The sequence below is a fragment of the Chiloscyllium punctatum genome, chromosome 7 (assembly GCF_047496795.1).
Source record: "Chiloscyllium punctatum isolate Juve2018m chromosome 7, sChiPun1.3, whole genome shotgun sequence".
In the NCBI taxonomy this organism is placed as follows: Eukaryota; Metazoa; Chordata; class Chondrichthyes; order Orectolobiformes; family Hemiscylliidae; genus Chiloscyllium; species Chiloscyllium punctatum.
In genome coordinates, this window is record NC_092745.1 from 48904500 (window position 1) to 48924644 (window position 20145).

Here is a 20145-nt window from a genome sequence, read left to right on the forward strand (position 1 = left end):
CACACACACACACACACAAAAAGGGGGCGACCCAGGCAGATTAAGCATGTGACCAGTGGGTGGGAGAGAACGGATGGACGTCCTTTCTGGAATCTTTTATTTTGGGGGTGGGAATCTTGTTAGCCGTCTCCAAAGGAGTCCGTGCAAGCCACAGCACTCCGGATTCACATTTGGATGGGGGACAAACCCGGCGCCTGTCCGTCCCGAGGATACACCCCCTCCCCAGGGAAGTGAAGGGCATTAGCTGTGGCTTTGCCCCAGTGGCCGTCTCGAAGCAAGAGGAGGGGGAAAGGAATCAAGTGCTCGGAGGAACGTTACTTGTCTCTGTCCACCCCTACCCCAGCCCATCCACATCTGCCTTCTCTCTCTCTCTCTCTCTCTCTGTGTGTCTCTCTCGCTCCCTCTGGATGTATGTCCTGCCCCAAGAAGGCTTTGTAAGATGACTTGCTCACGCAGCCGGCTGTTGAGAGGTTCACTGTGCACAGTCGGGAGACCAGACCGGAGCGCCATGGGTTCACCTGCCTTCCAGAGATTCTGTCAGAAAGGTCAGTGTTGTTGGGTTCGGGAAACGGGGCCAGTGCGGTCTGGACACGGCTGAACTGGGGAACCGCGAAACCGGGAAGGGGTGCTCGGCAACTTGCAACCCTTCTGCTTTCTTCCCCCAGCCTACACACACACACACACACACACACACTCACACCTCTCTACCCCACCTTCCCAATTCTCAGCTCCTCGCTTTCAACGGCCCGGGGGAAGCTGCCAAGTTCAGTTTTGCCGCTGGTTCTTTCAGCTCGGGGAGGTATTGCAATGCCTTGGGACAAATCTGGGATCTCAGCTCTCCACAGTCAGAGCGGAGGGGCGGCCGATTAACTCTCCAAAAACCGCGTTCGGCTGAGTGCAAGTTCCTTGATGACAGGCGAATGGGAAGGGGGGGGGGGGGGTGGGGGGGGGGGGAGTTGGGGGGAGGGGGGAAGAAGTTAAAGCTTTTTTTTCTCAAAAAAAAAATTCCACCGTCTCCTTCTGAGGAAGCAACTAGGAATATCTCTGAGCGCGCTTAAGGTCAAAGACAAAGACGCTTTTTGCTAAAATTCTGTCTAATTAAACGTAGCTTGTTTCAATGCAGTAACGAGCACAGCAAACACATTTATTATCACGGTGTTCAGGCATGAATTCCCTTATTAATTCTTGTGTGTTTGTGCTTCAGACCTATCACTGCAGCATCAAATGACTTGTGTCTGCGAGTATATCTCCCTACCTGTGTGTACATGCTGTGTGCGTGTCTAGGTGTGAGCCTCTGAAACCGTCTTTCCATTTATTCCTCTTTGTCAGTTTAATGTGGTCATGTCAGTGAGATGTGCTTGCTGTGTACAAATGAATTGTCTATCAGTGTTTGGGCGGAGGAATGCTTTTTATTCCCTGAGATTCCGCATCTACCAGTCTTGGCTGTCAAAGTGCTGGAGTCTACCTGTGTGTGCAGCTTTTTTTTAATGTAAGCGCCTGACTGCGTATTTGTCTGTATGTGTGTGTGGCTTGTTGAGGTATGCATGTGTGTTTAAAGCTATTTGTCCACCTGCTTGAATATTTGCCTACATCTACAACAAAACCTAGTGACTTTCCTTCTTTAACTTGCTGTTCCTTCATGTGTGTATGTACACCTGGCTGTGTCTGTGTCAGTATACTGCGTTTGAGGAGACCTTTGTTACTCTGGATGTGTATTTGTGTTCATATACAGTAGTCTTTCTGGCTGTAATTCATATTTGAATATACCCTTGTTTCTGTGTGTACATCTGGTTATAAGCTATTTGAATATATTCTGGATCTGTGTTTGACTATTTTATGTCATCTGTTTTCTGAATGTGTTTTTAGCTGTGTCTGTGTGGAATATATTCTAGGTGTGTTACTGTGCTTTATGTCAACTGTATTCTGGGTGTGTGTCTGACTGTTTATGTTGAGTAGGTTGTGCGTGTGTGTGTTTGGCTGTTTTGTAGCGTTTAGACTGCATGTACCTTACGGTGTTTTGTGATTAACATATCTTGGGTTTGTGTTCGACTGTATTTATGTGGAGTCCATTATCAGTATATGTTTGGCTGTGTTCTGTGCTGTGTATATTCAGGCTGGGTGTTCAGCTGTGTTTTATGTTGAATAAATTCTGGAGATGAGTTTGGCTATGTCTATGTGGAGCATATTGTGGGTACATGTTGGTTGTGTCTGTGTGGAATATATTGTGGGTGTGTGTTGGCTGTGTCTGTGTGCAGTATATTGTGGGTATGTGTTGGCTGTGTCTGTGTGGAATATATTGTGGGTGTGTGTTGGCTGTGTCTGTGTGCAGTATATTGTGGGTATTTGTTGGCTGTGTCTATGTGGAATATATTGTGGGTGTGTGTTGGCTGTGTCTATGTGGAATATATTGTGGGTGTGTGTTGGCTGTGTCAGTGTGGGGTATATTGTGGGTGTGTGTTGGCTGTGTCAGTGTGGGGTATATTGTGGTGTGTGTTTGTTGTGTCTGTGTGGAATATATTGTGGGTGTCCATTAGCTGTGTCTGTCTGCAGTAAATTGTTGGTGTGTGTTTGGCTGTGTCTTGTGGTGGGTATATTGTTGGTGTGTGTTTGGCTGTGTCTGTGTATGGTATATAGTGGGTCGGTGTTGATGTGTCTGTGTAGGATATATTGTGGGTGGGTGTTGGCTGTGTCTGTGTGAGTATATTGTGTGTGTGTTGTCTGTCTGTATAGGATATATTGTGGGTGTGTGTTGGCTTTGTCTGTGTAGGGTATATTGTGGGTGTGTGTTGGCTGTGTCTGTGTGGGATATATTGTGAGTGTGTGTTGGCTGTGTCTGAGTGCAGTATATTGTAGGAGTGTGTTGGCTGTGTCTTTGTGGTGTATATTGTGAGTGTGTGTTGGCTGTGTCTGTATTAGTATATTGTGGGTATGTGTTGGCTGTGTCTGCGTAGGGTATATTGTAGGTGTGTGTTGGCTGTGTCTGTGTTGGGTAAATTGTGAGTGTGTGTTGGCTGTGTCTGTTTGCAGTATATTGTAGGTGTGTTGGCTGTGTCTATGTGGTGTATATTGTGAGTGTGTGTTGGCTGTGTCTGTATTAGTATATTGTGGGTGTGTGTTGGCTGTGTCTGTGTAGGGTATATTGTGGGTATGTGTTGGCTGCGTCTGTGTGGGGTATGTTGTGAGTGTATGTTGGCTGTGTCTGTGTGAGTATATTGTGGATGTGTGTTGGCTGTGTCTGTGTGGGGTATATTATAGGTGTGTGTTGGCTGTGTCTGTTTGCAGTATATTGTGGGTATGTGTTGGCTGCATCTGTGTGAGTATATTGTGGGGTGTGTGTTGGCTGTGTCTGTGTAGGGTATATTGTGAGTGTGTGTTGGCTGTGTCTGTGTAGGGTATATTGTGGGTATGTGTTGGCTATACCTGTGTGGGGTATATTGTAGGTGTGTGTTGGCTGTGCCTATGTGGGGTATATTGTGGGTGTGTGTTGGCTGTGTCTGTGTGGGGTATATTGTAGGTGTGTGTTGGCTGTGTCTATGTGGGGTAAATTGTGAGTGTATGTTGGCTGTGTCTGTGTGCAGTATATTGTAGGTGTGTGTTGGCTGTGTCTATGTGGGGTACATTGTGGGTATGTGTTGGCTGTGCCTATGTGGAGTATATTGTGGGTGTGTGTTGGCTGTGTCTGTGTGGGGTATATTGTAGGTGTGTGTTGGCTGTGTCTATGTGGGGTAAATTGTGAGTGTATGTTGGCTGTGTCTGTGTGAGTATATTGTGGGGTGTGTGTTGGCTGTGTCTGTGTAGGGTATATTGTGAGTGTGTGTTGGCTGTGTCTGTGTAGGGTATATTGTGGGTATGTGTTGGCTGTGTCTGTGTGGGGTATATTGTAGGTGTGTGTTGGCTGTGCCTATGTGGGGTATATTGTGGGTGTGTGTTGGCTGTGTCTGTGTAGGGTATATTGTAGGTGTGTGTTGGCTGTGTCTATGTGGGGTAAATTGTGAGTGTATGTTGGCTGTGTCTGTGTGCAGTATATTGTAGGCGTGTGTTTGGCTGTGTCTGTGTATGCTATATAGTGGGTCGATGTTGATGTGTCTGTCTAGGACATATTGTGGGTGTGTGTTGGCTGTGCCTGTGTGGGGTATATTGTGGGCGTGTGTTGTCTGTTTGTGTGGGATATATTGTGTGTGTGTTGGTATGTCTGTGTAGGATATATTGTGGGTGTGTGTTGGCTGTGTCTGTGTGGGGTATATTGTGGGTGGGTGTTGCCTGTATCTGTGTGCAGTATATTGTGGGTGTGTGTTGGCTGTGTCAGTGTAGCGTATATTGTGGCTGTGTGTTGGCTGTGTCTGTGTGGGATATATTGTGGGTGTGTGTTGGCTGTGTCTATGTGGGGTATATTGTGGATGTGTGTTGGCTATGTCTGTGTGATTATATTGTGTGTGTGTGTAGGATATATTGTGGGTGTGTGTTGGCTGTGTCTATGTGGGGTATATTGTGAGTGTGTGTTGGCTGTGTCTGTGTGAGTATATTGTGGGTGTGTGTTGGCTGTGTCTATGTGGGGAGAAAGTGAGGACTGCAGATGCTGGAGATCAGAGCTGAAAATGTGTTGCTGAAAAAGCGCAGCAGGTCAGGCAGCATCCAAGGAACAGGAGAATCAACATTTCGGGCATCAGCCCTTCTTCAGGATGTGTCTGTGTTAGACATATTGTGGGTGTGTGTTGGCTGTGCCTGTGTGGGGTATATTGTGAGTGTGTGTTGGCTATGTCTGTGTGAGTATATTGTGTGTGTGTCAGATATATTGTGGGTGTGTGTTGGCTGCGTCTAGTGTATATTTTGGGTCTGTGTTGCCTGTGTCTGTGTGCAGTATATTGTAGGTGTGTGTTGGCTGTGTCTATGTGTTGTACATTGTAAGTCTGTGTTCGCTGTGCCTGTATGAGTATATTGTGGGTGTGTGTTGGCTGTGTCTGTGTAGGGTATATCATGGGTGTGTGTTTGCTGTGTCTGTGTAGGGTATATCATGGGTGTGTGTTGGGTGTGCCTGTGTGGGGTATATTGTGAGTGTATGTTGGCTGTGTCTGTGTGAGTATATTGTGGGTGTGTGTTGGCTGTGTCTGTGTGGGGTCTATTGTGAGTGTGTGTTGGCTGTGTCTGTGTGAGTATATTGTGGGTATGTGTTGGCTGTGTCTGTGTGGAATATATTGTGGGTGTCTGTTGGCTGTGTCTGTGTGGGGTATATTGTAGATGTGTGTTGGCTGTGTCTATGTGGGGTAAATTATGACTGTGTGTTGGCTATGTCTGTGTGAGTAAATTGTAGGTGTGTGTTTGGCTGTGTTTGTGTATGGTATATAGTGGGTCAGTGTTGATGTGTCTGTGTAGGATATATTGTGGGTGTGTGTTGGCTGTGTGTGGGGTGTATTGTGGGTGTGTGTTGTCTGTCTGTATGGGGTGTATTGTGTGTGTGTTGGTATGTCTGTGTAGGATATATTGTGGGTGTGTGTTGGCTGTGTCTATGTGGGGTATATTGTGAGTGTGTGTTGGCTGTGCCTATGTGGGGTATATTGTGAGTGTGTGTTGGCTGTGTCTGTGTAGGACATATTGTGGGTATGTGTTGACTGTGTCTGGGGTATATTGTGGGTCTGTGTTGCCTGTGTCTGTGTGCAGTATAAGGTAGGTGTGTGTTGCCTGTGTCTATGTGAGTATATTGTGGTGTGTGCTGGCTGTGTGTGTAGGATATGTTGTGGGTGTGTGTTGGCTGTGTCTGTGTGGGGTATATTGTGAGTGTGTGTTGGCTGTGTCTGTGTGAGTATATTGTGGGTGTGTGTTGACTGTGTCTGTATGGGGTATATTGTGAGTGTGTGTTGGCTGTGTCTGCATGAGTATATTGTGGGTGTGTGTTGGCTGTGTCTGTCTCGGGTATATTGTGGATGTGTGTTGGCTGTGTCTGTGTGGGGTATATTGTGGATGTGCGTTGGCTGTGATTGTGTGCCATATATTGTGAGTGTGTGTTTGGCTGTGTCCATGTGGAGTATATTGTGAGTGTGTGTTTGGCTTTGTCTGTGTGGAGTATATTGTGGGTGTGTGTTGGTTGTGTCAGTGTGCAGTAGATTGTGGGTGTGTATTTGGCTGTGTCAGTGTGCAGTATATTGTGGGTGTGTATTTGGCTGTGTATGTGTGGGGTATACTTTGGGCGTGTGTTGGTTGTGTCAGTGTGCAGTATATTGTGGGTGTGTGTTTGGCTGTGTTAGTGTGGGGTATGCTGTGGATGTGTGTTGGCTGTGTCTGTGTGGGGTATATTGTGGGTGTGTGCTGGCTGTGTCTGTGTACAGTATATTGTGAGTGTGTGTTGGCTGTGTCAGTGTGCAGTATAATTTGGGTGTGTGTTTGGCTGTGTCTGTGTAGGGTATATTGTGAGTGTGTGTTGGTTGTGTCAGTGTAGGGTATATTGTGAGTGTATGCTGGTTGTGTCAGTGTGCAGTATATTGTGGTTGTGTGTTTGGCTGTGTCTGTGTGGAGTATATTGTGGGTGTGTGTTGGCTGTGTCTATGTGGAGTATACGGTGGATGTGTGTTGGTTGTGTCTATGTGTAGTATATTGTGGATGTGTGTTGGTTGTGTCAGTGTAGGGTATATTGTGAGTGTATGCTGGTTGTGTCAGTGTGCAGTATATTGTGGTTGTGTGTTTGGCTGTGTCTGTGTGGAGTATACTGTGTCTGTCTCAGGTATATTGTGGGTGTGTGTTGGCTGTGTCTGTGTAGAGTATATTGTGAGTGTGAGTTGATTGTGTCAGTGTGCAGTATATTGTAGTTGTGTGTTTGGCTGTGTCTGTGTGGAGTATACTGTGTCTGTCTCAGGTATATTGTGGGTGTGTGTTGACTGTGTCTGTGTAGGGTATATTGTGGGTGTGTGTTAGCTGTGTCAGTGTGCAGTATATTGTGGATGTGTGTTGGTTGTGTCAGTGTGCAGTATATTGTGGGTGTGTGTTGGCTGTGTCAGTGTGCAATATATTGTGGGTGTGTGTTTGGCTGTGTCAGTGTGCAGTATATTGTGGTTGTGTGTTTGGCTGTGTCAGTGTGCAGTATATTGTGGGTGTGTGTTGGTTGTGTCAGTGTGCAGTATATTGTGTGTGTGTGTTGGCTATGTCTATGTGTAGTATATTGTGGATGTGTGTTGGTTGTGTCAGTGTAGGGTATATTGTGAGTGTGTGCTGGTTGTGTTAGTGTGCAGTATATTGTGGTTGTGTGTTTGGCTGTGTCTGTGTGGAGTATACTGTGTCTCTCTCAGGTATATTGTGGGTGTGTGTTGACTGTGTCTGTGTAGGGTATATTGTGGGTATGTGTTGGCTGTGTCAGTGTGCAGTATATTGTGGATGTGTGTTGGTTGTGTCAGTGTGCAGTATATTGTGGGTGTGTGTTAGTTGTGTCAGTGTGCAGTATATTGTGGGTGTGTGTTGGCTGTGTCAGTGTGCAGTATATTGTGGTTGTGTGTTTGGCTGTGTCAGTGTGCAGTATATTGTGGGTGAGTGTTGGCTGTGCCAGTGTGCAGTATATTGTGGGTGTGTGTTGGTTGTGTCAGTGTGCAGTATATTGTGGGTGGGTGTTTGGCTGTGTCAGTGTGGGGTATATTGTGGGTGTGTGTTGGTTATGTCAGTGTGCAGTATATTGTGGGTGTGTATTTGGCTGTGTCTGTGTGCAGTATATTGTGGGTGTGTGTTGGCTGTGTCTGTGTGCAGTATATCGTGGGTGTGTATTTGACTGTGTCTCTGTGGAGTATATTGTGGATATGTGTTGGCTGTGTCTGTGTGGGGTATATTGTGAGTGTATACTGTGGGTGTGTGCTGGCTGTGTCTATGTGCAGTATATTGTGAGTGTGTGTTGGCTGTGTCTATGTAAGTATATTGTGAGTGTGTGTTGGCTGTGTCTGTGTGAGTATATTGTGGGTGTGCATTTGGCCATGTCTGTGTAGGGTAAATTGTGAGTGTGTGCTGGCTGTGTCTGTGTGCAGTATATTGTGGGTGTGTGTTTCACTGTGTCTGTGTGGGGTTATTGTGGATCAGTGTTGGTTATGTCTGTGTGAAATATATGGTGGCTGTGTATTGGCTGTGTCTGTGTGGAGTATATTGTGGGTGTATGATGGTTGTGTCTGTGTGGAATAAATTGTGTGTGTGTTGGCTGTGTCAGTATGGAGTATATTGTGGATGTAAGTTGGCTGTTTCTATGTAGGATATATTGTGGGTGGATGTTGGTTGTGTCTGTAAGAAGTATATTGTGTGTGTGTGTGTTGGCTGTGCCTGTTTGCAGTATATTGTGCGTGTGTGTTGGCTGTGTCTGTGTGGAGTATATTGCAGGTGTCTGTTGGCTGTGTCTGTGTAGGGTATATTGTGGGTGTGTGTTGACTATGTCTGTGTTGAGTATATTGTGGGTATGTGTTGGTTGTGTCTGTGTAGAGTATATTGTGAGTATGTGCCTGATGTGCCTGATGGAGCTTTATGTTGAGTATATTCGGGGTCTGTATCTGATTGTGTTCTGTGTGGAGTATACTCTGGCTGTGTGCTTGTATATGTTTTGTTTTGAATATATCCTGATGCTTTGTTTTGTGATTATATCTCTCTGAGCGTTTATATTGACCTGCCTGACTCTGGGGTGGTCATGGGGCACGTTATAATCACCTCACTCCTGCTCTCCGTACCTGACAAATCCATTCTGCACCATGCAGAAAGCACAAAGTTTCTATTTTTTTTCTCCCTCTCGCGCTATGCCAATCCTGAAGATCAAGCTCTTCCCCGGTTCTATTGACTGGACACACTAACTCTGTCTTCTCTCCTCGTAGACACGGCCAGATCTGCTGAGTTTCGCCAGCTGAGTTTCTGGCCATGTTTCAGCTCTTCTCCTCCCCTGCTCGGGGAGATTTATGATTAAAGAAAAGAGGATGTCCTCGTTCTTAATGTCTTTCTTTTTTAAACTGGAACAGGTCTTGAGAGAGTGAATGGAGAATGAAGAGGAAGAGTCCCAGATGGAAGGATGAACTGGCGGCTTGTTGATCTCGTCTCCTTGCTGTTCCTATGGGACAGGCTGGCTTTAACCCTCCACTGCTGGGCAATCCTAGTACTCTCCTGCCATCACCAACACCAACATGCCACCAGCCCTCTCGACTGGCTACTCTCAGACAAGGGGCCTTTCCACCGGGCTCGGGACTATTCCAATTTCCTAGACAAATACCGCCAGGGATTTACTACCAGATACAAAATCTACAGGTAAGAGTGGCCCGGGTGGGGGCGGACAAACTGCGCCAGAGGTTGGGGGAAAAAAAGCAAGTGCTTCCCAAGTCAGGCAGCATGGAGATGAAAGCAGCGTTCAGGATACTAGCTAGAGCTTCTGAATCTGTTTCGAGTTGGTTTATTTTTGGAATCACTCTCCCGTCTTTTCTTATTGCTTTTGTTTTGCTTAAAGTGTGCCTTTAACACCGGCCCACGACGCCAGTAAATTCGGTTGAAACAGCCATCCATCCCTAGTGAAACCACCAATGATGCTGGCTACTTACACTGCGTGTTCCCTTTAAGAATCGGTTTGTGAAGAGTCTTGTTTATTCGGTCCAACGCTCCACTCTGTGTGCTCACATCTCCCCCTGATGAGGGGATTGGGATCTGCAGCCCCTACGCCGCCAAGGGCTCGTTGATTAATCACAGACGCACGTTATACAGTATGTATTGCTGCCAACTGTGCAGACTCAAGAAAAGGGGTTAAAAAAAAAGACATCTTCGTTTATGTTACAGACGTGTAGTGACAGACAGTGTTCCTCGGATGGTCGTTATCTGTAGTAGATAAGGCAAGAATGAACCACGAACAAGCATTGCAGTTGAAAATTATAATTGACAACTGCACAATATATGTTCACACAACTTCACTGGACCTATCACACTTCAGTCCTTAATTGTAGATTATCGCAATAAATCTGCAACACACAACCACGTTCTTCAAGGAAACGTACGTTTTTAAAATACAAATACATGGTTGGTTTCAAAAAGTGCTGAGAGCATCTAATGACACAAGAAAGCAAACCCAAAACAGCTTAAGGATGCTGGTAGAATTCACAAAATGTAGACTGGTGATAAACCTGATTTGAGGCCATAATTGAAAGCCTGGATTTAGTTTTAAATTGAGCTTCCATCTTCTGGTTTGTTGAATTTGATGCCAGCCCCTGACTGCAACATGTGTAATGCCCACCTGTGAATTGAATTTCAGCCTGCAGCTCTATGCCAGGTATACATTATTTTAAACTTGCACCATCTGAATACCTGCCTTATACATTCCAGGTGGCATCCTGCTCCAGGCACATGTTCTACTCCATACACAAATTATCCAGTCCCTCCCATTAGATTGGATTCTACCTCAAACTCGAATATCCTGGAGACCTCGGAACAAGTCAATCTCTTATGTTATTGCTGGCAGTGACTTACGTAATGTGTTGTTCTGTGATGTTCCAGTCATGACATATAGGATACTAACCAATGCAAGCACCATAAAACCAAATAGTCTTTGCAGTTTCTCAAAAGAAACCAAATAAGAATGTTCTAATTAAGTTACTTTTTTATTCTATAGACATAATTACCTTGCTAGTTAAATGTTTCAGAGTTAATAAATATTAAACACAATGATTATTGGTGGTTAATATATGTGCTAATAGTTCTTTCATGGCATCACTGCATGTTCAGAGATATAATTTTCTGATAATCTGATAACATTTATAATGACAGGTGCATTAAACCATTCATCTTAAAGCAAAACTTTATTTGATTTGATCAGTCCTGCTTAGAGCTGTGACCTAAATGTTGTCATTCCTGCTGCGAATTGCTAGTCACTTAATGGTTAAAGAATCTTGGAGGTTGGCAATTGGGGGTTTCTAACATTCTGACTCCTGGTCAGAACATACTGGCCTGAAATGGCTGAATTATCTTACTCCTTATTATAGTTTTCAAGTATCATATTTCATATTCCTATTTTCATCGAGATTATAGGGCAGACATTTTCAGCAGTCAAGCAGTCTCACTGGATGTGAATAAAGGTTGCAGATAAGACAGAAAAAATAACTCTAATTTTGCAGCACTTAACAATTTCTGGCCTAATGTTCAATCAAAATAATATGATTAGATCCAAGTCTCTAACTTAATTAGGCCTCAAGTGTCCATTATCATTCTAACTTTCATAGGTTATATGTGCACCTCAATTAGATACCAGTCAACAATTTTAATTTTAGATATCCAGTTACTTGATTTTATTTGTCCATTGATCAAAAGTTTTGCAGATTGAATTTATTTATCATACTTGAGGGATTTTACTTCGAATGTCACAATTCAAAGTGTTACTTCCTGCTGGTTCTTCTGGCTTTGATAACTTGCCCTATCTCAAGGACATGAATTGGGGATTTTTAACGTGTTCTGGATCCCAAACTATCTGTGAGCAATTTAACAGCAATGGCTTACTTTCAAAAAGTGCCTTTTACTGCAGGGAAGGAAAACAGTCCTGTGGAGCTTCGCGGAGGTGAATGGAAATGATTAGAAACATAAACAAAGGAAGGGGCATTAAGAAGGTTAACTAAATGCTTAGTCAAAAGACTGGGTTTGGAGGGAGGACTTAGTAGAGAACAGGGAGATGAAAAGGAATTTGTAGAGTGTGTGGCCCTAATTCTCACAAGCTGAAAGCATAGTCACTAATTGAGATTAGATTAGATTCAATTCCTTACAGTATAAGACCATAAGACATAGGAATGGAAGTAAGGCCATTCGGCCCATCGAGTCCACTCCACCATTCAATCATGGCTGCTGGGCACTTCAACTCCACTTACCCACATTCTCCCCGTAGCCCTTAATTCCCCGAGACAACAAGAATCTATCAATCTCTGCCTTGAAGACATTTAGCGTCCCGGCCTCCACTGCACTCTGCGGCAATGAATTCCACAGGCCCACCACTCTCTGGCTGAAGTAATGTCTCCGCATTTCTGTTCTGAATTTACCCCCTCTAATTTTAAGGCTGTGTCCACGGGTCCTAGTCTCCTCACCTAACGGAAACAATTTCCTAGCATCCACCCTTTCCAAGCCATGTATTATCTTGTGCGTCTCTATTAAGTCTCCCCTTAATCTTCTAAACTCCAATGAATACAATCCCAGGATCCTCAGCCGTTCCTCATATGTTAGACCTACCATTCCAGGGATCATCCGTGTGAATCTCCGCTGGACACGTTCCAGTGCCAGTATATCCTTCCTGAGGTGTGGGGACCAAAACTGGACACAGTACTCCAAATGGGGCCTAACCAGAGCTTTATAAAGTCTCAGTAGCACAATGGTGTTTTTATATTCCAACCCTCTTGAGATAAGTGACAACATCGCATTCGCTTTCTTAATCACAGACTCAACCTGCATGTTGACCTTTAGAGAATCCTCGACTAGCACTCCCAGATCCCTTTGTACTTTGGCTTTATAAATTTTCTCACCGTTTAGAAAGTAGTCTGTGCTTTTATTCTTTTTGCCAAAGTGCAAGACGTCACATTTGTTGAATTCCATCAGCCATTTTCTGGACCACTCTCCCAAACTGTCTAGATCCTTCTGCAGCCTCCCACTTCCTCAGTACTACCTGCCTGTCCACCTATCTTCGTATCATCAGCAAACTTCGCTAGAATGCCCCCAGTCCCTTCATCCAGATCATTAATATATAATGCGAACAGCTGTGGCCCCAACACTGAACCCTGCGGGACACCGCTCATCACCGGCTGTCATTCTGAAAAAGAACCTTTTATCCCAACTCTCTGCCTTCTGTCAGACAGCCAATCCTCAATCCATCCCAGTAGCTCACCTCGAACACCATGGGCCCTCACCTTGCTCAGCAGCCTCCCGTGTGGCACCTTATCAAAGGCCTTTTGGAAGTCTAGATAGACCACATCCACTGGGTTTCCCTGGTCTAACCTGCTTGTCACCTCTTCAAAGAATACCAACAGGTTTGTCAGGCATGACCTCCCCTTAGTAAATCCATGTTGACTTGTTCTAATCAGACTCTGCTCTAAGAATTTAGAAACCTCATCCTTAATTGGATTCTAGAATTTTACCAACAACCGAGGTTAGGCTAATTGGCCTATAATTTTCCATCTTTTGTCTTGATAAGACAGGCCCCATGGCCCAACAAGTCCACACCAACCGTCTGAAGAGTAACCCACCCAGATCTATTCCCCTACCCTATATTTACCGCTGACTAATGCACCTAATGCTATGGGCAATTTAGCATGACCAATTCACCGGACCAGCACATCTTTGGATCGAGGGATGAAATGAATAGCAGTTAAAATAAAATGTGCTGGAAATACTCAGTTGGTCTGGTAGCATTTGTGGAGAGAGAAACAAATTTAACATTTCAGATTGGTGACCTTTTGTTGGAAGGAGCTACAGACCTGAACCATTTCTCTCCACAGATGCTGCCAGAGTTGCAATGTATTTCTTGCATTCTTCATCTTAATTTCACATTTCCAGCATCTGTGCTATTTTGTTTTGCTACATGTAGGAGATTAACTGATTTAAATATTGTTCTCATGAATTCATCCGAGCTGTTCAAGATGCAGTTCCTGCTTCACTTCATCAATCACTGGTATCCATTATTCTCTGTAAATACTTCATTTGGATTTGAGCATTTGTTATAATGAGTTACCATTTGATGTGGAGTTTACAAAGGTCTGGTTTTGGTGTCTGTAATGAAGAGATGGTGACTGCTCCTGACCTTATTATGTGGGGTATTGACGATATTCCATGAGAACAGAAACAAAATCTAGCATGCAAAAGCTATTTAATTACATTGAATTGAATTGAATTTATTGTCATGTGTACGGAGGCACAGTGATAAGCTTTGTCTTGCGAGCAATACAGGCAGATCACATAGTTAAGTTGCATAGATAGTAAATAATAGGTAAACAGCAGCAAAAACCAAAAGCACAGGTACAGGTGAACGTTAGGAGTTTATGAGTCCATTCAGTATTCTAACAACAGTAAGGTAGAAACTGTTATGAAACTGGCTGCTGTGTGGGTTCAGGCTCCTGTAACTTCTCCCCGTTGGGAGAGGTTGTAGAAAAGCATTGCCAAGGTGGGATGGATCTTTGAGAATGCTGGCATCCTTTCCTTGACAGAGGGCCTGGTAGATGGATTCTACAGATAGGACGTTGGCCTTTGTGATTGTCTGGGCCAAATTCATCACTCTCTTGTAATTGTCTCTGACTTTGAATGGTACAGTTGTCATACCAGGTAGTGATACATCCAGACAGAATGCTCTCGATGGCGCACCTATAAGAGCTGGCAAGGGTTTACTTCTGTAGAATTACTTAAATTTTATTCATGGCATGCTATTTCTGATTATTCAGTAAACTTCTCAGAAGAAAAAGCTCATATCCAAATTTGATTAAAATCTTTAACATATGTTTGAAATTCCTAAGGTTATCAGTTCATCATTTTAATGCATTCTTCAAATCTAACTGACTGAATTCCAAAGATACATTTTCACAATCCCAATAGCATTATGTCTCGGAGAGCTGGGTAATCAGTGTAACTACATATACTTTTAAGTTTCAAACATTGCCTTGATCAACTATCGATCTAGCACAATTTGAAAAGAATTAATGAATAAATGTATAAATTTCAAATATGTACCATTTTATGAGCCAAAAATAATTCTGTGGTTCTCTAGCTGCATTTGTAATTCTTTGTTTTGGTTATGCCTCTGTGAAGGACTTTATTTTACACTTATATTTTGCTTTAGAAATGCATGGTGCTGTACCATTTGATGGTGCGTGATGGACAAAACCAAACTTGGCCAACTAATTGCTGCTATCAGCACCTTGGACATCAGTGACAATGCTATGTTATTTGAAATATTTAATTCACTTTACATTGTTTCCTACAACATACCAGGGCTTTTTTTTTGTGAATCCAGTGTTTAACCTCTTTATGTTGATGCTAATTTTGAAAATAGCTTTTCTCAAATCATTCACAGGACATGGGCATCATTGAATAGGACAGCATTATTTCCTATCTTAAAAGTACTTGCGAAGGTGGTGGTTTCACTGCCTTTTGAATCACTACATTCTATGTGATGTAGGTACACCAACATTGCTATTCGTGAGCAAGTTGCAGGATTTTGACACGGTAATGGTGAAGGAATGATGGTATAGTTCCAAGTCAGGACGGTTATGGCTTCGAGGGAAGTTAAAGATGTTGTTATTCCCATTTATCTGCTCTCCGTGACTTTCTATCCAGTAGAAGCTGTGGGTGTGGCAAATGCTGTCTAAGAGTCTTGGTGCGTCATTGAAATGCATCTTGTAGATGGTACAAAATACTGCCACTGTACTTCAGTAGTGGAGGGAGTGAATGTAAAATGTGTCATATGGGGTGCCAATCTTGCAGCCTGCTTTGAAGATGGTCTGATGCTTCTGGAGTGTGTAAGATTTCTCGGAGTCATGCTCAGTCTGGCAGTGGGCAAATTTCCATCACACTCCTGACTTCTGCCTTGCAGATAATAAACAAGCTTTAAGACACCAGATGAGTTTTTCACTGCAAAATCTTCATTCTCAGACTACTTTTTGCAGTTACAATCTTTGATTTGGATGGTTCAGTTCATTACCTGATCAATGGTAATCCCCAGATTATTGATGGCAGTTGATTTAGAAATTTCTCTTGTTCAAGATGGTCATTGCCTGACTTATGTAGTTCAAATGTTACCTGCTACTTATCAGCCCAAGGCTGAATGTTGTCCAGGTCATGTGACATTTAGATATGGACTGCTTATGGGCGGCACAGTGGTTAGCACTGCTGCCTCACAGCTCCAGAGACTCGGGTTCAATTCCCGCCTCAGGCGACTGACTGTGTGGAATTTGCACATTCTCCCCGTGTCTGCGTGGGTTTCCTCCGGGTGCTCCGGTTTCCTCCCACAGTCCAAAGATGTGCAGGTCAGGTGAATTGGCCATGCTAAATTGCCCGTAGTGTTAGGTAAGGGGTAAGTGTAGGGGTATGGGTGGGTTGCGCTTCGGCGGGTTAGTGTGGACTTGTTGGGCCGAAGGGCCTGTTTCCACACTGTAAGTAATCTAATCTGAGGTGCTGTGAATGGTGCTGAACAATGTGCAATCAAAACAAACATCCTCACTTCTGAACTAATGATGCGAGATTAAGCAGAGAAAAATGTCACTTCAAAGTTCTGTCTTCACAAAGAAAGATACAAATAATATCCCAATAATGTAGGGAAACACAAATCCTAATGAGAAGGAGGAATGAATGATGTTAATTAGTAAGGAAACACTATTGGGGAAACTAATGAGGATTAAGGACAGATAAATCCCTAATGCTTGATAGGCTTCATCCCAGACCATGTCAGGAAATGGCCCTCAAAATAGCCAATTTAATAATGGTAATCTTCCAAAATTCTATAGACTCCTATAGATTGGAGAGAAGCTAATGAAACTCCACTATGTAAAGGAGGCAGAACAATAAGAATAAATTATAGACCTGTCAGCTTGACATCAGTCATGAGAAAAATGCTGGAGCTCATGTTCAAAGATGTACTCACAGAGCACTCGGTAATCTTTGAAACTATCTGACAAAGTCAGCATGGATTTACAAAGGGGAATTTGATAAATCTGCTGGAACCTTCGGATGACGTAATGAGTCAAATGGATAAGGAGGAGCCAGTGGATGTTGTTTACTTGGATTTTCAGAAGGTTTTGATAATCTCCCATGTAAGAGATTAGCATGTAAAATTAAAGCACATGTGATTGAGGTTACTAACATTGATTAAGAACTGGTTGGAAGAGAGGAAACAAAGAACATGAGTGGTGGGCAGTGACAAGTCGAGCACCACAGGGATCAGTACTTGGACCTCAGCAATTCACAATATAATCCAATAATTTAGATAAGGACTCTACATGTCCTATCTCCAAGTTTGCAGATGACACAAAGTTGGGAGGGAGGGAATACTTTGAGGAGAGAAGTTTTATTGTGATTTGGACAAGTTGAGCAAGTGAACAAATACATAGCAGGTGCAGTATATTGTGGATAAATGTGAGATTATCCACTTTGGTTGCAAAAGCAGGCACACAGATTACTATCTGTTTGGTGATAGATTGGAAAAGGGAGTTGTGTAACGAGACCTGGGTGTTCTCATACATATGTCACTGCAAGTAAGCATGCAGGTGCAGCAGGTGGTGAAGAAGGCAAATGATATGTTAGACTTCATTGCAAGATGATTGATGTACAGGAGTAGGGATGTCTTCCTGCAACTGTACAGGGGCATTGGTAAGACCATACCTGGAGTATTATATGCAGTTTTTGTTTCCCTATCTGAGGAAGGATAATACAATAGACAATAGACAATAGATAATAGACAATAGGTGCAGGAGTAGGCCATTCTGCCCTTCGAGCCTGCACCATCATTTAATATGATCATGGCTGATCATCCTTAATCAGTATCCTGTTCCTGCCTTATCTCCATAACCCTTGATTCCTCATCTTGCAGGATATGGAAGGAGTGCAAAGAAGGTTTATTAGACTGATTCCTGGGATGCAGCGACTAATGTATATAGAGAGACTGGATTGTTTAGGAAAATGTTCAATAGGGTTTTGAAGAATGAGGGGAGACTTCATAGAAATCTATAAAATTCTAACAGGATTAGACATGGTAGATACAGGAAGAATGTTCTCAATGATTGAGGAATCCAGAACCAGGAATTACATTCAAAAATAAAAGGTAGGCCATTTAAGACAGAGATGAGGAGAAATTTCTTCACCCACAGAGTGGTGAGCCTAGAGAATTCTCTGCTACTGAAAACTATTGAGGCCAAGCCATTGAAGACCTGCAAGAAGAATGTAGATATAGTTCATAGGACTAAATAGCTCCAAGGATATGGGAGAAAGTAGGAACAGGTTATTGAGATAAATATTCAACCATGGTCATATTGAATAGTAGAGTAGGCACTTGTGTTTCTACATTCTATATTTCTAAACAGTTTGGTACTGCTTTTCTTAGCAAATTGAACTTTCTTTTAAGAATTGCTGCTTCCATTTGGTGGATGGATTATGGGTTTACAGTTTCTATTGGTTTTATAAATTAGATTAATCATTTTTTGAGTATTTTTATCATGCACCAATACCCTTTAAATGTAATATTCATGCAGTCATTCATTTTAATGCACAGCACATGAATATTATTGAAAAGGCAGAAAGAACAAGTACATGCACTGTGCCTGTTCCAATTCAACAACATAGATGGCAGCCATTCTCAAGTTAATTTTTCGGGACAACGCCTGAACCAATCAGTGTCAAGTTGTGTGGTTTAAAGTTTAACACAGCCAAGTCATTAGCTGTCAATCATCATGATAATTGCATTCTCCAAGACAATACTTCTACCAATCAGAGTCCATTTGCCAACTGATCGGCACTCTCTTTTTCTGCAGTATAAATGTCGGACATGTTGTTAAAATGACATTCTTGTGAGTTATCCTGATGAATACAAGATGCAAAGCTTTATTAAAATATGTCCTTGTGCAGCAATACTCAAGTTCTGTGATTCCAAATGAACATTTAAATCCTGAGTGTGCTAGTAGCTGTACTAACAATCATTCTAATATAACAATTTAAGCTCATAACTTAGTTCATTTCCACTTGGTGAAGCAGTATTTATTTATATGTAGGGACCACTCCTCTAGAAACAAAGGGAACATGTTCAAAACCTTTGGATTGTTGTTAAATTATCCATGAGTTCAGAGGGATGATAATGCTCCATTGCTTTGTCCATGGTTACACCTCAGTTAATTTTAGTCAATTTTCCAACCCTTTCGCACACTTTCATCTATTAGTATAAATTATTGTGAATGCATAAAATTTGGCTTTCTTGCTTTGGTTCTAATGAGTGCAAAGTAAAAAAAGCTTTGGAAAGATATGTCTCTCACTGAGTTCTGTGATAATGTAAATGTGACTTGTGAATTACTTTGGCTATAAATAACTGAGCAATGTAACAGGTTAGTGTAATAATCATCTCGTGGATGAAAGTCTCTTGTGGAAGTGATGAGGGAGCAGAATAGCAACATTAATTTCAGATTTCTTAGTGAAGGGAGTCTCAAGTGGCTCCTTATAGCATGTAAACTTCTACAATCCTCTTGGTTCCACATGAAGTGGTTTGAGTATAATTTGGCATACATTACTGGCTTATGCTAACAAATGAAGGGCTAGAACAGAAAGGGAGGCGACTCAAAACAGTTGCAGGATGTGTTTCTGATGTTCAGCTTTAGATGTGTAAAGCTGAAATTGAGTTTGGAACTTTTGACTCTAATCTCAGGTTAAGGTTTGCTCAAGTGCTCAACGCAAGGCTCAAGGTAAACAAAATCATCAATATTTTACCTTCCACCTGTTATCTTTGTTGGGCTTGCTAGTCCAACAATTTTACACCTTCTGTATCTCCAAATAGACATCCAAGTTTTGTATAGATTAGAGTGGTGCTGGAAAAGCACAGCAGGTCAGGCAGTATCCGAGGAGCAGGAAAATCGATGTTTCGGGCAAAAACCCTTAATCAGGAATCCTGATGAACATCGATTTTCCTGCTCCTCGGATGCTGCCTGATTTGCTGTGCTTTTACAGCACCACTCTAATCTAGAATCTGGTTTCCAGCATCTGCAGTCCTTGTTTTTACCATCCATCTTTTGTACACAGACATTGCATGCTGCCTGAATTGTTTTATTTTCAAGCACTATTAAATAAATTTGTTATAACCTAACCCATCTAAATTTATTGAGGTATTTGCATTGCTATTTACATTCCCAATATGGTGAATTGTATTAGCTGCTAATATAGTTATGACCTCAAAGAGCAGTGAACAGATTTGAGAGGCACGGCTGACTGTTTCAACATTGTGCTGAAATCTCCTGTGGTCCTTCCCCAATTTAGAAAAGAAAGGATTGGTTTGGTTAGATAAACTTTCCTTTTATCTGTGCTAGACTAACTGGTCTACAATTTCATGATTCACATCTCTGCTTCTTTTGTCTGTAAAAACTATTCACCTTTCCTTCGGCTCACAAACTGGAGGTCTTTGCCTCCCTTGGTTTTTCTCTAATTCCTTATATCATGCGCTTTAGAAAAGCTATTCTT

General features: G+C 42.8%; 1 protein-coding gene across 6 annotated transcripts in view; it reads left to right on the forward strand.

Annotated features, from left to right (window-relative positions):
• LOC140479628 (BMP/retinoic acid-inducible neural-specific protein 3-like) overlaps nucleotides 1-20145 on the forward strand; it is a 186390-nt gene that overhangs the window by 3597 nt on the left and 162648 nt on the right. For 3 of the 6 annotated variants that reach the window (XM_072573512.1, XM_072573514.1, XM_072573513.1), the window contains exons 2-3: nucleotides 430-545; nucleotides 8961-9243. In XM_072573512.1, coding sequence (XP_072429613.1) covers nucleotides 9011-9243 — 233 coding nt within the window. In that variant the 5' untranslated portion in view covers nucleotides 430-545; nucleotides 8961-9010. Of the gene's footprint in view, nucleotides 546-8960; nucleotides 9244-20145 lie in introns of all 6 variants that reach the window. The other 3 variants (XM_072573511.1, XM_072573510.1, XM_072573515.1) reach the window with 3 other exon arrangements.